The sequence below is a fragment of the Capra hircus genome, chromosome 9, assembly GCF_001704415.2.
Source record: "Capra hircus breed San Clemente chromosome 9, ASM170441v1, whole genome shotgun sequence".
Lineage (NCBI taxonomy): Eukaryota > Metazoa > Chordata > Mammalia > Artiodactyla > Bovidae > Capra > Capra hircus.
In genome coordinates this window covers 89,267,679-89,285,294 of record NC_030816.1, presented here as the reverse complement: position 1 = coordinate 89,285,294, position 17,616 = coordinate 89,267,679, and the positions used below count along the sequence as shown (strand labels likewise).

Below are 17,616 nucleotides of genomic sequence, written 5' to 3'. Positions count from 1 at the left end.
TCAATTTAAGTCTGAAATGGCAATAAGGATCTGAGCCACAGTCAGCTCCCGGTCTTGATTTTGCTGACTGTATAGAGCTTCTCCATCTCTAGCTGCAAAGAATATAATCAATCTGATTTTGGTGTTGACCATCTGGTGATGTCCATGTGTAGAGTCTTCTCCTGTGTTGTTGGAAGAGGGTGTTTGCTATGACCAGTGCATTTTCTTGGCAAAACTCTATTAGCCTTTGCCCTGCTTCATTCTGTACTCCAAGGCCAAATTTGCCTGTTACCCCAGGTGTTTCTTGACTTCCTACTTTTGAATTTAGTCCCCTATAATGAAAAGGACATCTTTTTTGGGTGTGAGTTGTAAAAGGTCTTATAGGTCTTCATAGAACCGTTCAACTTCAGCTTCTTCAGCATTACTGGTCAGGGCATAGACTTGGATTACCATGATATTGAATGGTTTGCATTGGAAATGAACAAAAATCATTCTGTCGCTTTTGAGACCGTGTCCGAGTACTGCATCTCGGACTCTTTTGTTGACTACAATGGCTACTACACTTCTTCTGAGGGATTCCTGCCCACAGGAGTAGATATAACGGTCACCTGAGTTAAATTCGCCCATTCAGTTCGCTGATTCCTAGAATGTCGACGTTCACTCTCGCCATCTCCTGTTTGACCACTTCCAATTTGCCTTGATTCATGGACCTGACATTCCAGGTTCCTATGCAATATTGCCCTTTACAGCATTGGACCTTGCTTCCATCACCAGTCACATCTACAACTGGGTGTTGTTTTTGCTTTGGCTCTATCCCTTCATTCCTTCTGGAGTTATTTTTCCACTGATTCTCCACTGTCCCCCAAAAAAGGGACATTTGTAAGCCTAACGCATAGGACTCGAGAACGTGCCCTCCTTTACAAACAGGGTCACTACAGATGTAACCAGCTATGAGGAGGTCATGGAGGAGGACAGGCCTCTAACACAATACCCCTGGTGTTCTGATGAGAGAGGACAGATGAACTCGGGGAGACGGCCCCATGAACGTGACAGCAGAGACGTGGGTGACATGTCTGCACGCCAAAGAGCATGCAGGAGGGCCAGGAGCCATGAGAAGCTGTGGAGAGGCAGGAAAGGCCTCTCCTTCCCACCTTAGAAGGAGGCAATCCTGAGACACCCTGATCTCAGACTCCAGCCTCCAGAGCCGGGAACAATCCATGTCCACTGTTCTGAGCTACCACGTTTGGGGGATTTTGTTACAGCAGCCCTGGGAACTAAGAGGTATTTACAATAAACATCTGAAACATAACGGAGTTGTGTCTTTTCTTAACAGAGAGAGACCGACTGCCCAGCACCGTGGCCGTCACTTGGGTGACTTGGGTGCACGTCAGGACTAATACACTTTAAGGTAAACTACAGCAAAACTGTAAGAAAACTTTAGTGGGTGATTCATTTTCTCTAGAACACTTACACAGTCAAGACTTTAATCATTTCTACATTAACAGAAAATCAGCATCATAGAGAAGTTTCACAGAGAAATTACTGTTTTCCCAGTAGCTGAAAACTCGATTATTAGACTGTCTTAAAAACCTGGAAGAAAACAAACTTGCTTTTTTTCTACACTAAAGGCTTAATCTGCACTGTTCCTAAAAGAGAAACATAAAAGCCAAAGGAATATCCCGCTCTGCAGAAGCACTTCAAAGCATCTGTCCGGTTTTAATTTCCTCTGTGCCAGGCCTCGGCACCCCTCCCCTCCTCCCGTGTCTCCTCCCGCTCCTGCGCCGGCAGGCGGACTCTTCACCGCCGCCTGGGAAGGCACATCAACAGAAGGCTGGGCTTATCCCAGAATTCCGAAAATAAGGAGCAAATTAAGAAATGTCATTTATTAAGAACTTGAGGCCAAAAAACTCAACAAAAATTAGTTTTAAAACACCTGAAAACAATTATGAACAGAAAGGATAACCTTTGATGATCCATTTAATGTGATGATTGAAACTGCTTAATGCTGAAAACAAACCATCTAACATCTTATTCAGTTTCTTCATCTGAATGGTAAAAACCTTTGTGGAGCCTACCAAGTCTGTTGGGATTTTTGGTATTTTTTCCAGACAACTAGCACCGCGCTTGGTACAGCAAAACAGCCTACAATTAAACAGATTATTACAGCGACGTTGCGGATGCAAATACACGTTGAAAGTGTCCGAGTAAAGAGACAGCTTCCCTCCCAGTATTTTTGCACCTTGTATTCCTCCACTATCCATCCTTCACTGTCTTACAACAATAACAAAACCAGGAACGTAACTTTCATTTCTACTAAATTAGTCCAAAACCTTAGATTTTGCTATGTATATTAACAGGTTCACAACAGTTATAAGTACAAACTAGTTATCCATATAACTGATTTTTTAAAGTTTGTTTCTGACATGAATATAGCTTCTCTGAAAACAGCCAAGTTTCTGAATGAGCACTCAACACTCATGCCTCACTGCAGGCAAAGCGAACAGCTAGCCAGGGCGGCTCTCCCCGCCGGGCACCCGGGGCTTGGGCCCTTCACGGCCGGGGCGGCACTCCCAGATGAAGGGTCCACCGCCTACGGTGGTGAAGGGCTCCCCCTGGAGCCCAGCCGTGGGCCACCCCAGACCAGAGGCAGCTCGCTATCTGGGTTGTTAGGATGTGGAGAGTGTCGGGCTACTTCAGGGTACTGGGCACCTGCTGCGTGCACAGAGCGGAGCAGAAAGGCGGGGGCAGGAGAGGAACAGGCTCGTCTCTCAGGCTGGAACCAGACAACACGGGGATAGCACAGGCTCCTCGTAAAAGCGACTCAGAGACGCGAGCAGGAGGGAGAGGGGAAAGCCGTTTCCAAGTGACTGAGCAAGTGCTCTGGGCTCAGGAGTATAATCACGAAACAAGAGGGGTGAACTTGCAGCCTGCAACTCCAGCATCCGGGCGGACAGACTCTCCAGTCACCCCTCAGAGCACGCGAGGCCCTGCTCAGAGCAGAGGAAGCGGGACGTCTGGGCCCCGAGGCTGCGACCAGCACACAGAGTGAAGTGCGGCTCCAGGGGCTCTGGTTCTACACAGCAGCCTCTTTCAAATGTTCTAGCTTCTTTAAAACTCATGACACCAACAAGAGTTTAAAATGCAATACTACAAAATATACTTTTTAAAAAGGGCAAGAAGTTGATTTAAGACATCTATAAAAAAATTCCAATTTATCCTTTCAATTATTTTTCTTAAGGTCTGTCTCACCTCTGCCATTTGACCCTAAGCTGCTTCAGGGAGGATCTGTGTTAAATTTGTCTTGTTCTCAGCACTTAACACTGAAGACTTTCACTATGTAAATATTCAAACATACTCCAGTATATTTTAAAACACCTTCTGGTGCAGTAGTGCATAAAGAACAGTGTGAACAAACATAACAGGAACTTACCATGGAAACCACTAGAACTAAAGCCAGCTAACATAGCAAGCACAATTTTTCAAAACGCTAAAATTTTGGAAGTCTTGAACTTAGTGAAAAAAATCTGCACATAAACTAAGACTCATTAAGGATTAGCGACTCTCACAGAACTAAACGTTAAATAACTTGATTCTATTCTAAGTAAGTGTAAGAACTACACTGGCAATTGATAATTACTCCTGAGAATTCTAATATTTAAATATTTAAGCAGCACATCTACCAACTTATTCAAAGTCTGAGACCTTCTGGGGAGGAAAAAGAGCAGCCAAGGCAGGGACTCAGCAGGTCCCCAAGTCCACTGTGGGCTGGCGCTTAGAGAGCCAGGGCTCGGAAAAAGGCTAACGGACGTGCAAGGCTGACAGCTGAGTGTCCTGAAGGACACCAGGGCTGGCCTTTCGGTTACCAACTAGAGCTTATCCAAAAAGTAGGCTGATGCTCTAATTACCTCAGATAAAAATCAGAAGGTGAAGAATACACAGGTGACCATCCACTTAAGAGGAAAGTAAATTAAGAGGAAGGTATTTTCAACTTTTTCTGTTGCCAGCAAATCAAGGAATTTTCAAGGGCAAACTGAGAGCAGAGTTTTAAAATACAACAATATGATTTTCACTGGGTAAAAACTGGAAATCAAACTATTTTTTCTTTTACGTCACCACGACGTTGGCATATTCTGCTCACAGATAAAGAAAGCAGTATTTCCAAAGGAAATGTAGCCCTAGGCCAAGGGGAACTGGGCACCCGGGGAGGCCCACAGGGGCTGGCGGTATGCCCGCCCAGCTGCTCTCCTCCTCGCCCTCCCGCGTGTTACCTTGGCACCAGACTGCTGCCCGCTTGTCTTCTTCTTACCTTGTCCTTTATACCTTGGTATCTGAGCATGAGAATAAAATGACATTTTACCACAAAATAGAAATCTTTAAAAGTAAACTAATTCATACCAAACTAAAAAAGATTCCTATGAGAAAATGTCTTAAAAATGGAAAATCTAATTAATATATTCTTTGAAACACTTTTTTAGCCTTTTCTCGACACTCTTCCTAAACTCAGGCTACAGTTCATGTCCAGCAGTCACGGGGTCACACAGGGGGCCCACAACCTCACCCCACCCGGCTCCCCACGTGAGACTCACTCCTTCCCACTCTGGCGAAGGGCACCCCAAGAAAGCCAGCCTTCCATCCTTGCAGCTTCCTTTAGGAACCACTTTTCTCGGGGTGAAGCAGAGAAGAGCTTGTCCGGGCTGGGCTGGCCCGGGGCCTGGCCACAGCTTCCCGGGACTCCTAGGGCTCTCCAGGCTGATGAGATGCCCTTCTTAGAGCCCCAGACACTCAGAGACCTCAGAGAGAGAAGGAAGCTGGCCAGAAAAGGGTGAGCAAAGTACTGGGATCCTGAATGAAGATCCTGTAGGACTAGACAGGAACTGCATTTTAACTGCCAGCAGAATGCCTTGTCTCCAAACAGCCCCAAGCAGCCCCACTAGAGATGAGCTACGGTGTCCGAAGCACCCACTGCCTCCACAGGCCTACGTGCTGACGGAGAGCCAGGCAAAGCTGAAGACCGTCAGAGGGTGGATGGGGACCACCTGGAAACAATCAAGCGTCTCCAGGTTCACCTTAAAAACTACCATCACTTCTGTACTTACAGCACATTTCCTGACTTAAAAGCTAAGAGTCTCATGATCGAGCTGAAAACATTTTTATGTAGAGAGAATAGAAATATGTAACAGACATTAATATGTCATCCTGAAGATATACAATATGTGGAAAGTCCGTATTGCTAACATGCTTTAAGAAAAAGTATCTAAGAAGAGAACTTCCACATAACTCAGTGCTACAGATACTACTCAGTATTTAGGAATATGCATTAACTTAAATACCACTAAAGCCAGATATTCTCACAGAAAGCAAAGCTTTCTTCTCCTGTGGCTCTCTGCGTGGCACTTCATCTGAAGAGAGCATCAGACTGACTCACAACCTCACGCTCCCTGCACAGAAGTTCCACCCTGATGAGCATCGTGGGAGAATCCTTCCTAGACCAACACCTGCCCCAGCCCCCAACCAGGAGAGGCTAACTGGACCTCAGGAAGCAGGACAGCTGCCAACAGCACGATGGCCTCATTCCTGGTCGGGAATGAAGCGCAATATTCCTCCGACTCCCAATTTAAGAAATAAAAAGGAGCCACAAAATCAAAGAACCAGCAACAAACAACTGGAACCATTCACTGGTGTCCACTCCCAGGCGTCTGGAAAAGGAAGGAGCCTAGCAGCGTAACCGCTGCTCTCTAGACTTCACCTGACTCAGAAAGACACAGCTGGCACCACAAACAGCACAGCGCCGGAGCCGTCGGGGGGACGCGCTCCACCAGAGGCACTCACACGGCACCAGCAGACCCACGCCCCGTGGGCGGCACCCGCGGGCTCGCCCGCCGCGTGGAGCGCCACCCGGCGCAGGGGAGGACGCCCTTCCCGACCATCACCCTTCCATCCTCCCCTCCAGGACGGGCAGCCCTGATTCTAAACTCCAGCAGGGGCCCCACTCCGTTTCTTCTCCGTGATCCAAACCCCTGAAGTCAGAAGGCCTTAACGTGAGCTCACACACACACACACACAGACACACACAACTCACACATACACACACACCCCTCATAGACACATGCACGCACAGACACACACAACTCACACGCATGCACACACAGACACACACACCCCTCATATGTGTGCACACACACTTCATACACAAGCACGCACGCACACAACTCACACACGTGTGCACACGCATACACACATGCACACATACGACACACACATGCACGTGTAGACAACACACAACTCACACGTACACAGACACACCCCTCATACATACACGTGCAGAGACACACACACACATGCAGAGACACACACAACTCATACACATACCATGCACACCCACACAAAGATAACCAGAGTACATCAACGTTCCTGTAAATTCTCAAAAGAGCTCATCAATATAAAAAACCACCACAATGTACAATTCCAGATCTGAGCACCTGTCTACAGTATTTAGCACAACAATTTTATATTCTGGAATTTAATATTCTGAAATTATAGGAATTTAAAAGGGAAAAAGAAGTAAACTTCTTTTGTCAATTGGACAAAATGTTCAAAGTATGAAATGAACCCAAATATCCTACAATTCTGTTATTTAACAGCACATTTCTTTCTATGGTACAATATTCAAAACACTATCAACAAAGCAAAAGAATTAAAAAAATTTTTTGATTAGAAAAAGTAAATTTAGTATTTTAAAAATGCATAGTACCAAGATACAAATCTCATGTGGCTCAGCATATAAATCACTGATGAAACAATTTAAGAACATATTTACATGGCATTTTAAAACACCTACTGACTTGTATAATGGTCCCAAAGGAGCTTATTAAAATTTCAGAACATTCTCATAAATAAAGACTTCAACAAAAGATAAAAAGCACTTTCAACAACAATGACCCTCATACCAAGACTAGAGACAGGAGCCTTGGCCCGCTCACCTTACTGGGGGGAGTGTGTGCGCCTGTTTTTCCTTCTGGTGACTTTGGTGGAGAATGTACATCAGACAGGTCCAGAGCACCCTGAAATGTTACATGGGTGAAAATTAAGACACGCTTAAAAACAAAGCACGAAATACTAGTTATACCTCAACAGAATTTAAACATTTAAAACCACCACACAATGTTGCCATTTTTATTTCTTCCTATTAATATAAATATCCTTAGATTTTCTCCAAATTTTACCACAACCACAAATAAACAGACTCAGGATTCTAATTACCTGCTGAGTGTTTCCCTCAAGCACCTGGAACAGGCTCCTCAGGCCACATGTATTAATAAATATGCCCCTAGCATTCTTGCCAAGTGAACCTTCTCACTTTGCTTTCCCTGCTCTCCACAAAATCAGTCCTCTGATTCTCAAAGATCATCTCTTTCTTTCTTCCCTCCTTGAACCTCATAAAAACAACTATTTCAAAAATGCAGGACGAGGCACTAAATTACAGGGGCTGCCAGGAGCGAGAGGGGAAGGAGAGGGACAAGGTGGACGGCAACACCGCAGAGCCGGGTGGGGGAGAGGGTCACCACTTCAGGTGGAAAAGGGACGAGAAAAAGGGCAAGGCAAGGAAGCAAAGGCCACTCTGGGGTGCGCTCTGTCTGAAGCTTCCAGATTCAAAGCCAGGCATGGGGCTAGAAGCCACGGGGACCCCACCATGCAGGAGCTTATAGCTGAGGAAGTGAGGGCTGCTCAGGCGTGTCTGACTCTGAGACCCCATGGACTGCAGCCCGCCAGGCTCCTCTGTCCAAGAAGTCTCCAGGCCAGACCACTGGAATGGGCAGCCTTCTCCAGGGGATCTTCCCAACCCAGGGATCAAACCCAGGTCTCCCGCGTTGCAGGCAGATTCTTCACCAGCTGAGCCACCAGGGAAGCCCAAGAATACTGAAGTGGGTAGCCTATCCCTTCTCCAGAGGATCTTCCCAACCCAGGAATCAAACCCAGGTCTCCCGCGTTGCAGGCAGATTCTTCACCAGCTGAGCCACCAGGGAAGCCCACAGCTGAGGAACCTGGAGGTTATTCAGCGTCATTCCATACTTACTGCAACGTTTGAAGAGGGAAGAAATGGACAAAGGGCTGAATTTTAGGATTAATTAGGCAATCGTGAACAGAAAAGGCTGAAAAGGTGTGGACCCAGCAACCTGGTTTTAAGGAAGGTTTTAAACCACGTTTTGAGGCTTCCCAGGTGGCGCTAATGGTAAAGAACCTGCCTGCGTTTCAGGAGGGATGAGAGGCGTAGGTTCCGTCCCTGGGTTGGGCGGATCCCCTGGAGGGCAGGGCAGCCCCCTCCAGTCCTCTTGCTGGAGAGCCCCACGGACAGAGGACCCAGCAGTCTACGGTCCACAGGGTCGCAGAGGCAACTGAAGCAACTTCTCACGCGCGCACACACACACAGAATCACATTTGCTGAAAGCGTCTCTGAGTTCAGTGGGCTAATCCACAGCGAGTTTTCTTCTCCAGCATCAAAAGTCAAAATGAGGTCAATTAAATCTACAATTTTTTATTTCATTATAAAAATCACAGAATGTTTCCCCTCTAAGTGGTAAGGACTAGTAAATGACAAAAGGGCCCAAGCACACACCTGTGAGCTCCCTACTCTAAGTGTCAATCCAGTGAGCATGTGCGTGCATGTACACAATGAACTACTAAAATAAGACACCGGGTATGAAGGGCGGAAAACCAGCAGAAAGCAGAGATGACAGGTCCAGCCTAACGGTTCTGCTTCCTGAGGGAGGAAACGATCACCTTCTGGAGCTGCAGAGACCCCAGGCCGGGTCCACGTGACAGACCTCATCTACGAACCAGGCAAGCGGAGTGGGAAGCTTTGGACCCGTCTGTGAAGAGTTACAGATCCCCAGTCAAAGCGACCGGACAGGAAAGCTCCCACTGAGTCTGTGTTTGAGGCAGACAGCCTGCCAAGGAGGGCACAGGGAGCTCCCAGGAACCAGCCTTTCCTTCAGGAGCTGCTGCCCCACCCACAGCGCTCAGGAGGGAGTGACAATGCCGTCTGGCAAACAGGGCCGGGGCGAGCCGAGTCACAGGGCAGACCCCACACACACTGAGACAGGGCTTGCAGAAGGCGCCGGGCGGGCTGGGGGTGGGGACCACCGCTGGCCTGGTGCAGCTTTCACTCTGCCAGAAGTCAAGACAGCGACGTCAGTGCTCCTTCACAAAGAGTCAAACGTGCCAGTGGGTTAACCAGGTGAAAGGCTGGAAATTCTGGTCTCAAGCCTGTGAAAATGATCGGGCTGGGCTTGGGAGTCCTGTGTTCAGTCCTAACAGCAAAGGAAGGAACAGGAACAGTGGTCATCGCCTGCCCAGCGTGGGTCCCAGAGCTCCAGGATGTGGCAGCCTCCAGTCCTCGATGCGACCACAAACACACCCGACTCTCTCCATCTCACAGCTGCAGGACCTGAGGCAAGCGGAAGTTAAGTGGCCAAAGAGGGTCACACACAGGGTGGAGCAGAGCTGGCGTGTCACCCAAGCAGTCTGGCCCCAGAGTCCAGGTTACTACTAGGACGCTAAGGCAGGGAGAGCAAACCAGGCAGAGGGCAGCCACCCCTGCACGAGGGGAATCAAAGACCAGAGAGAGACGAGACAGAAGGGGCAAGCGGAGAGACACAGCAGCCAGGGCCACCTCCACCCACAGACGGAGGCCCAGCAGACGGCAGGGGTCAAGGCCACCTTTCAGTTCACCAGAGGCCAGCACAACGGCCTCATGGAGTGAGTTCACACCAAAAACTGCTCGACTATTACAGACGACTGGGCCCCAGTGCACGTGCTGCGGTCGGAGCTCACCGCCTTCTCCAGCACCCTCCCACACAATCCCCCGCCTCACACTGCGACGGAGCGCAGCAAAATCCCACCCTGAAACAGCTGCTGCCCTCTGCTAGCTGGAACCGCTGCCCCTAACCGCGCAGAGCCACTCAGGGGCTACAGTGTCTGTCCTCTACGATGGCTGTGTGTGGGCTCGGCTGCTCAGCAGTGTCTGACTCTTTGCAACCCCATGAGCTGTGGCCCGCCAGGCTCCTCTGTCCATGAGATTCTCTAGGCAAGAACACTGGACTGGGTTGCCACTGCCTTTTCCGGGGGCTCTTCCCGACCCAGGACTGGAACCCACGTCTCTTCCATCTCCTGCACTGTAGGTGGATTCTTTACCAGCCGAGCCACCACGGAAGCCTTAATTTAAATGTCCATTTCCTTCTGTGAGTGCACCCTGACTAGCTCCCAACCCCTCCCAACAGATGACTTGGCTTATATTTTGTATTTTAAATAAACAATCTATTTAGTATGCCTTTGATGCTGTAGGTACTCAAGCTTTAATGATTTTCAAAGATTCTAATGGGAAACACACTCTGAGACTCTCCAAATGGAGTAACAGCAGCCCATAGCCTCCCAGGCTCCTGCCTACCCACCTCTACTCGACTAGGTGTCTGAGACAGTCACAGTGCTGTGTCTGTGAAACAGCACCTTGATGGGAAATGACTGTTTGTAAAGGAAACCAGACCATTAATCTCATTAGCGTGATTTCTAAAAAGAAAGGCTAAAAATCAGAAATACAATGGCTAATTTAAAAATTATGAAAATGTTTGGAAACTGCAAAATCAACAGTTCAAAGTTTTAAGCCTAATTTTAAAAAGACTTTATGTTCAAAAAATTGTTAACAAGCCTACAATTCAGCCCGTCTGTGTTTAGAAGCAATAATAAAAATGATGACCAACAATCCGTTGGGTGTCCTCAGTATCTCACATGCACTAACTCGTGCACGTGAGCCTCCCCATGCCCGAGTGGAAGTCCACCATCCCCATCCACAGAGGAGGAGCCGGGCGGGGAGTCGCATGACCAAGGCCGAACTCAGTGGGGGAGCCGGCAGGGACTCCATACACCCGGCCCAAACCCCGCGCTCTGAGCATCCCTCCCCAGAAAAGGCACAGCAGCAGCTTCAGAGCTTCTGTGTCTACAGTTTTCATCAAATTGTGCATTTATACAAACTCTGAGTATGTCTGGTTTGATTTGAAGGAATGGCCTCTTTTTATTCAACCTGACTCAACACGTGTCAACTAATCCGCATGGCCGCCCTAGATATGCAGTGACGGGAAAACAGAAACAGATAACAAAGGATAGGACTGTACTCACTTCCCCACTGGTCAGCCCTTTTTCTTTTTGTTGACAGCGTCTGATCACTTCTAATAATAAGGGTCCACCCACAGTACCTTCGGCTTCAATAATTCCTAAATCTCGGGCTAAATTCTCTCGACCTTCAAGACCTTGAAACTGGGAAAGAAATAAGATGTAAGAAAGTAAAACAGAAATGCACAAAAATGTAGCAAAACTATTTTCAGAGGCGAAAGAAAAGCATTTTCAACCTTAAAGGCATCTCTAAACTCAAAGACCCAATTTTTCTAATGAATGAAACCTCCATTTTTAAGATCACGTATCTCCGCATTTAAAGTCCGCACCAGCAGGCGCAGGCTAGCACCGGAACAAGCTAACTCTGTAAGAACAATTCTGTCAAGTTCTGTGAAGCAGGGGCACTGGTGCCAGCTGTCTAACAGCTCAGACGGCTTCTAAGAAACTGAGACACAGCCAATTATAAAAGCAATCTTTACGCAGACACTCTACAGGGTCGGAGCTCGCCACGTCTCAGCTGCGGCGAGCCCGCCTGTGCCAGCAGCCACAAGGGCGGGCATCAGGAAGCGGCGTTCTTACTGTGCTAGCTTCGGGCTGGAACACCGCCAAGGTGAAGTCAAGGTTGAAAAACTGAAGAAACTCGGCAACGAGGCTGGCCACCAGCCGGCCTGCAAAGAGCGAAAGAGAAAGTGGGAAAGGACCGTTAGGAGCCCAAAGCCTCACCACCGACACTGGAAGTAAGATAGCTAAAGGGGATAAAGTTCCTCAAGGTTTTAAGTGACCACCTCTTCTCTCTGAATAATACAGTTAAGGGATGACTGTCTCAGTCTCCTTCATTCGGATAGTCAGTCTGAAACAATAAGTAAGACAATATGACGTTGCATAAATGGATTATTTTCCTAATAACTTTTTACAGTAAGTCAGCTTTCTGTACTAAAACTGTCTTTAACCAATAATGCTCTGAAGCCAAGGATTTTCAATAGCAAATCAACAGTTGTCCAATCATATTCAATTTAAAATGAGAACTTCTAATAATTGAAATTTCAAAAAATAATCTGAAATTCCTGACTTCTCTCAAATAGAGTCAAGATTTGAAAATTCAGAGACAGACAAAATAAACAGCAAACATCTTACCATCTTTCGTATTTAAAAACTTTTTCAGGCTCTCATTGACTAAAGGAGTTTTGTTCTGTTAAAAAAATGAAATATCATTAAGCGTTACATGTTCGTCCCCAAAACCATTACAAAATGTAGACCAAAGTTTAATTTTTTGGCAAGATATTAAGTAAAATACTATCACACAAAAAATCTTGGTTAAACCCGTTCTGTAACTACTGATTATTACAGGAACTGGTTTTTTTTGGTTAAGGTTAAGGACTGGGATACTCAATTAGGAGATTGTTCCTGATAGCAGCAAAAGAAATTTTTAGGTGTGATAATAACGATTTTAAACATTAATGAATTAGAGGTCCCTGGAGCATACAGGACTACGAACCCATTTCTTCAAGTGTTTCCAATTTCCCCTAAGGGTAGGGATCTATGAGATTTAGTGCTGACTTCAGAGTTCCTGTGATAACTTTCTTTAGGTTACCCCAAAACTCTAAAGTATACATGCAAAGAGAATAACCTCGACCCTCCCCTAACAGTAAAGAAGCATAATCTTTAGTTCAAAATTATCCCTGACTATACACTACTATAAACAGCATTCCAGAATGGTTTTTAAGTAATTAGAACTTAAACATAAATAAATACGGTCATTAAAGTTTGTAGATTTCATACCTCTACTTTCTCTTGCTCCTCTAGCGCTAAAAACACAGCTGCTCGGAGTTCAGCCTTTAAAAAGCAGGGTGGGGAGGAGGAAAGGAACAAAAATTATCTCCAGACAATTTTCATGGTAAGAAGCACAAACACCAACATTTCCAAACTCAAAACGAAAACCAGCAAGATTATAACGCTTAGGAGGCAGGTGCAGAGAGAGGTCAGAGGGCATCCTGACACTGAAGAAAATGACAAGCTCTCAAGGCTACTGTTCCTGCGGCACTCTCTCTCCCAGCACCCATCTCTCTGGTTTAAGCTGTGATCTCCAGTCCTTATTCATGCCCACCAGTAATGTGAATGAATGAGAAATACACCCCAAGAAACAAGCTGTTGGACATCCGCAACCCGCTTGTTTCAGAAAGCTGGAGAGGCTGGCCAACCGGCAGCTCAGGCCAGAGGTGGGGGAGAGCGAAGGAGCGGGGGGCAACTCGACCACCGTGGGCGACTGGACGATCGGGGGCGGGGAGGGACCAGCAGGGAGCAGCGCACACATGAGCCCCAAACGTGCAGTGGGGTTCAGAGGGGACAGTGAGCAACTGGACCCCAAACGTGCAGTGGGGACCAGAGGGGGCTGCGGGAGACTGGACCCCAAATGTGCAGTGGGGATCAGACGGGACAGTGAGCAACTGGACCCCAAACGTGCAGTGGGGACCAGAGGGGGCTGCGGGAGACTGGACCCCAAACGTGCAGTGGGGATCAGACGGGACAGTGAGCAACTGGACCCCAAACGTGCAGTGGGGACCAGAGGGGGCTGCGGGAGACTGGACCCCAAACGTGCAGTGGGGTTCAGAGGGGACAGTGAGCAACTGGACCCCAAACGTGCAGTGGGGACCAGAGGGGGCTGCGGGAGACTGGACCCCAAATGTGCAGTGGGGATCAGACGGGACAGTGAGCAACTGGACCCCAAACGTGCAGTGGGGATCAGACGGGACAGTGAGCAACTGGACCCCAAACGTGCAGTGGGGATCAGACGGGACAGTGAGCAACTGGACCCCAAACGTGCAGTGGGGATCAGACGGGACAGTGAGCAACTGGACCCCAAACGTGCAGTGGGGATCAGACGGGACAGTGAGCAACTGGACCCCAAACGTGCAGTGGGGATCAGACCGGACACTGAGCAACTGGACCCCAAACGTGCAGTGGGGATCAGACGGGACAGTGAGCAACTGGACCCCAAACGTGCAGTGGGGATCAGACGGGACAGTGAGCAACTGGACCCCAAACGTGCAGTGGGAACCAGGCGGGGCTGCGGCAGACTGGACCCCGGACGCCGGGGTCGGCCTCCTGCGACTGAAGCCGGCTGGGCCCCTTCGTCCGCTCACAGCCGCACCGCCTGGGGCTCCCCGTGACTGACCCCCGACCCCCGCGAGGTGGCCGGCGGCTCGGACCCCAGCCCGGGCGGCCCGTCCGTCGCGCCCCGCGCCCCTTTGTGACGCCGGCGTCCACACAGGCCCTGCGGCGCGCGAGCGCGGCCCGCAGCCGCCCGCCAGCTCCCAGGCCCCCGCCTCACCTTGATGCGGTTCAGGACCCCGCTGTTCTCCAGCGTCTGCACCAGCAGGTCCCGCAGCTCCGTGTCCTCCTCCGCCACCACCGCGGCCGCCGTCGCCGCCGCCATCTTGCTTCTCCAAGACAACCGCCCAAGCCGCGCCAACGGCCGCCGGTCGCCTCAGCCCTCAGGGCGCGCGGCCGAGACCACGCCCCCGGCGCCGGCGCGCAGCCCGCCGTCACGTCGGGGCGGGGCCTCTGGCGGCGCGCGGTGGGCGGGGCCTCGGGCGGGGCGGGGTGGGCGGGGCCTCCCGGTCCCCAGAGGCCAGAGGCTTGAGGGGTGGGCCCGGGTGGAAAGTGGGGTTCGGCCGGGAGGCAGGGGGAAATAGTGGCCTTTGGATGGTGTCAGGTGCACGCCCGCGGGTCGCTGCTGTGGAAGACGGGCTGAAGTCCTGGGTCCCCCACTGGCTTCCCAAGGTGCGGCCGAAGTGTGCGTGCAGGGTAGGTGTGTGTGCACGCTCGTCGGGAGCGCACACCTCCCCGCGCCGTGCACTGGAGGGTGTGTGGACGTGCAAACGCTGCGTTGCTGTGCTTTCCACCCTGCGTGTTCTCACAGCTGCGCTGTCACGTGTGGAGGAAGGTGATCCCAAACCACTAGCGCTTAAGGGGAAAGCTGTAGATTCTAGAATCCCCCGACGCCCGCTCGGCGAGTCTGCAGCCGGTCCTCAGAGTCGACTTTCTCCAGGAGCCCGGGGCTCCAACGCGCTGGCCTGCAGGTGACCATCTGAGCTACAGATGAGAAAGGAAAAGGCGCGGTTCCTGGCAGGTCTGTTCGAACTGACATGTGCCTTTCCAGACAGCCTTGCACGTGGGTGTGTTACACCAAGTACTTTCTTCACGTCCCTAATTTGGAAGCTATGCTTACTGCTTTTTAATTTACTAACTTCACTCAGTAAATCCTGATCATTTTTTTGAAGGGTACATATATATTCTGCCTCTCTCTTTTTAACTCCTATGTAGACCCCACTCCAGTACACTTGCGTGGAAAATCCCGTGGACAGAGGAGCCTGGAAGGCTGCAGTCCATGAGGTCGCGAAGAGTCAGACACGGCTGAGCGACTTCACTTTCACTTTTCACTTCCATACATTGGAGAAGGAAATGGCAACCCACTTCAGTGTTCTTGCCTGGAGAATCCCAGGGATGGCGGAGCCTGGTGGGCTGCCGTCTCTGGGGTGGCACAGAGTCGGACACGACTGAAGCGACTTACCAGCAGCAGCAGTATTCTCTTTAAGGATGTTTCACAGCTATTCTTTGTAATAGGCTCTGATTTATTTGCATTTGTTTTGTCTGTTATGAAAGCTACTCATACCAGTGGTTTAAAATAAAAAGAAAGCAGAAAATGCTAAAAGTATCTGCATCCTCCCTACTCACCTAGGTCTCACCTGATACCATACCCTGCTGCTGCTGCCGCTAAGTCACTTCAGTCGTGTCCAACTCTGTGTGGCCCCTTTGGCGGCAGCCCACCAGGCTCCCCCGTCCCTGGGATTCTCCAGGCAAGAACACTGGAGTGGGTTGCCATTTCCTTCTCCAATGCAAGAAAGTAAAAAGTGAAAGGGAAGTCTCTCAGTCGTGTCCGACTCTTCAAGACCCCATGGACCGCAGCCCAACAGGCTCCTCTGTCCATGGGATTTTTCAGGCAAGAGGACTGGAGCGGGGTGCCATCACCTTCTCGTGTCTGACTTTTCTGTGACCCCATGGACTATAGAGTCGATGGAGTTATCCAGGCCAGAATACTGAAGTGGGTAGCCTTTCCCTTCTCCAGGGGATCCTCTCAGCCCAGGGATCGAACCCAGGTCTCCCCCAGCTATTAATACAATTAAGTCTGTTTTTAGTTCTTTTTTAGTTCTTCTGGTTCTTTTTAACTCTAAATAATATATATCCTGACCCATCAACCATAAAAATCATCTTTTCAAAGAATAAAAATTTGTCTTTTCTTTCAACTACTAATTTTAAAAATTGCATACTTTTACTTTTAACAGTGGAAGATTTTTGTGAGTTTTAAATTATTTACCTAAGTCATTACTTATAAATTTACATATTGCCTATCGGCTCCCTGCAAAGGGAGGTGAGGAGGTTAGTGTATCTATACTCTCTTCCACCCATGTTTTAGTTCAAGTTTTATTTTTATACTATCAAGAACTTGCATTCCCTTCTGTACTTATAATTGCATTTCAGACTTTGTCCGTAACTGATGGAAAACAGTCAGCAGCATTCACAGTACTCGGGGCACATCAGGTCTGTAGGCAGAGCCCATATGCCCTCAGCTGAACCTTTTCTGCCCCCGGGCCAGCCTCCGGCTTTGGCTTTTTTAGCGACCAGAGCCTGGTCTGCCTGCACTGGGGGAAGACCTGAGGTGCCAGGGGATTTGCACGTCCCGAGAGTGCCTGCAATCGCAGACAGGGAATAGGTGAGGACCCCCAGCTCTGTCACCCCTGGGGGCAGGAGCTTCATCTCACGTGTGTCCGCTAGCTTCCAGTGCTCGGGTTCAAGTTCTAGTTAAATGGAAACAGGCTTTATGAGTTCCCTTCACCGCCTGGTCCCGCTTCCCTGCTCGCACTGGCGTTTCCTGGGATCCCCTCCCAAGGCCCTCAAACCAAGACAGTGCCCCCAGACTGAGTCATGTGAGGCAGACACAGGGATGGGGTCTGGAATCGGTTCCTTACCAGTCAGATGGCAGCAAGGACCCACCGTGGTGGTAGGCGGGGTGATGGCAACCCTGGAAAGGTGCCACAGCTTTGTGGTTGTGGCCAAGCGGGAAGGGGGTGCGTGTGGGAGGTGCTGACTTGTGCAGTCCCTCCAACATTTGGGGAAGTGGGGGCGATGGTAATTTTAAAGATTATGGAGTCAGTTTTTTGGTTTTTTTTTAATGATAGAAAAATGCCGAAGGGAGAATATGACAGCCAACTGTCAGCCCAGAGTGTGTGCTCATGAAATCACTTTGGTGGCCTGAAGCCCACTGTGGTAGGAAGCACTAAGGAAATGGGCAAGTACTCCAAGTTAGAGCTCAAGGGGGAAAAACCAGCTGTTGGACACTTCCTAGCACATTTCCCTTCACTTCACTGGGTTTCCTGAGTCTGAGGATTTATTGTGGTTGTTGTCGTAAGGCCTCGA

At 49.3% G+C, this 17,616-nt stretch overlaps 1 protein-coding gene across 2 annotated transcripts in view; it reads right to left on the bottom strand.

The window, feature by feature from the left end:
* The window catches only part of FGFR1OP (FGFR1 oncogene partner), a 28,526-nt gene extending 13,868 nt beyond the window's left edge, over positions 1–14,658 (bottom strand). The window contains exons 1-7 of one of the 2 annotated variants that reach the window (XM_018053465.1): positions 14,471–14,658; positions 12,922–12,975; positions 12,277–12,331; positions 11,722–11,810; positions 11,149–11,286; positions 6,960–7,040; positions 4,248–4,307 (exon numbers count right to left, since the gene is read on the bottom strand). In XM_018053465.1, the coding sequence (XP_017908954.1) occupies positions 4,248–4,307; positions 6,960–7,040; positions 11,149–11,286; positions 11,722–11,810; positions 12,277–12,331; positions 12,922–12,975; positions 14,471–14,575 (582 nt within the window). In that variant the 5' untranslated portion in view covers positions 14,576–14,658. The remainder of the gene's footprint in view (positions 1–4,247; positions 4,308–6,959; positions 7,041–11,148; positions 11,287–11,721; positions 11,811–12,276; positions 12,332–12,921; positions 12,976–14,470) is intronic. The other variant, XM_018053464.1, reaches the window with a different exon arrangement.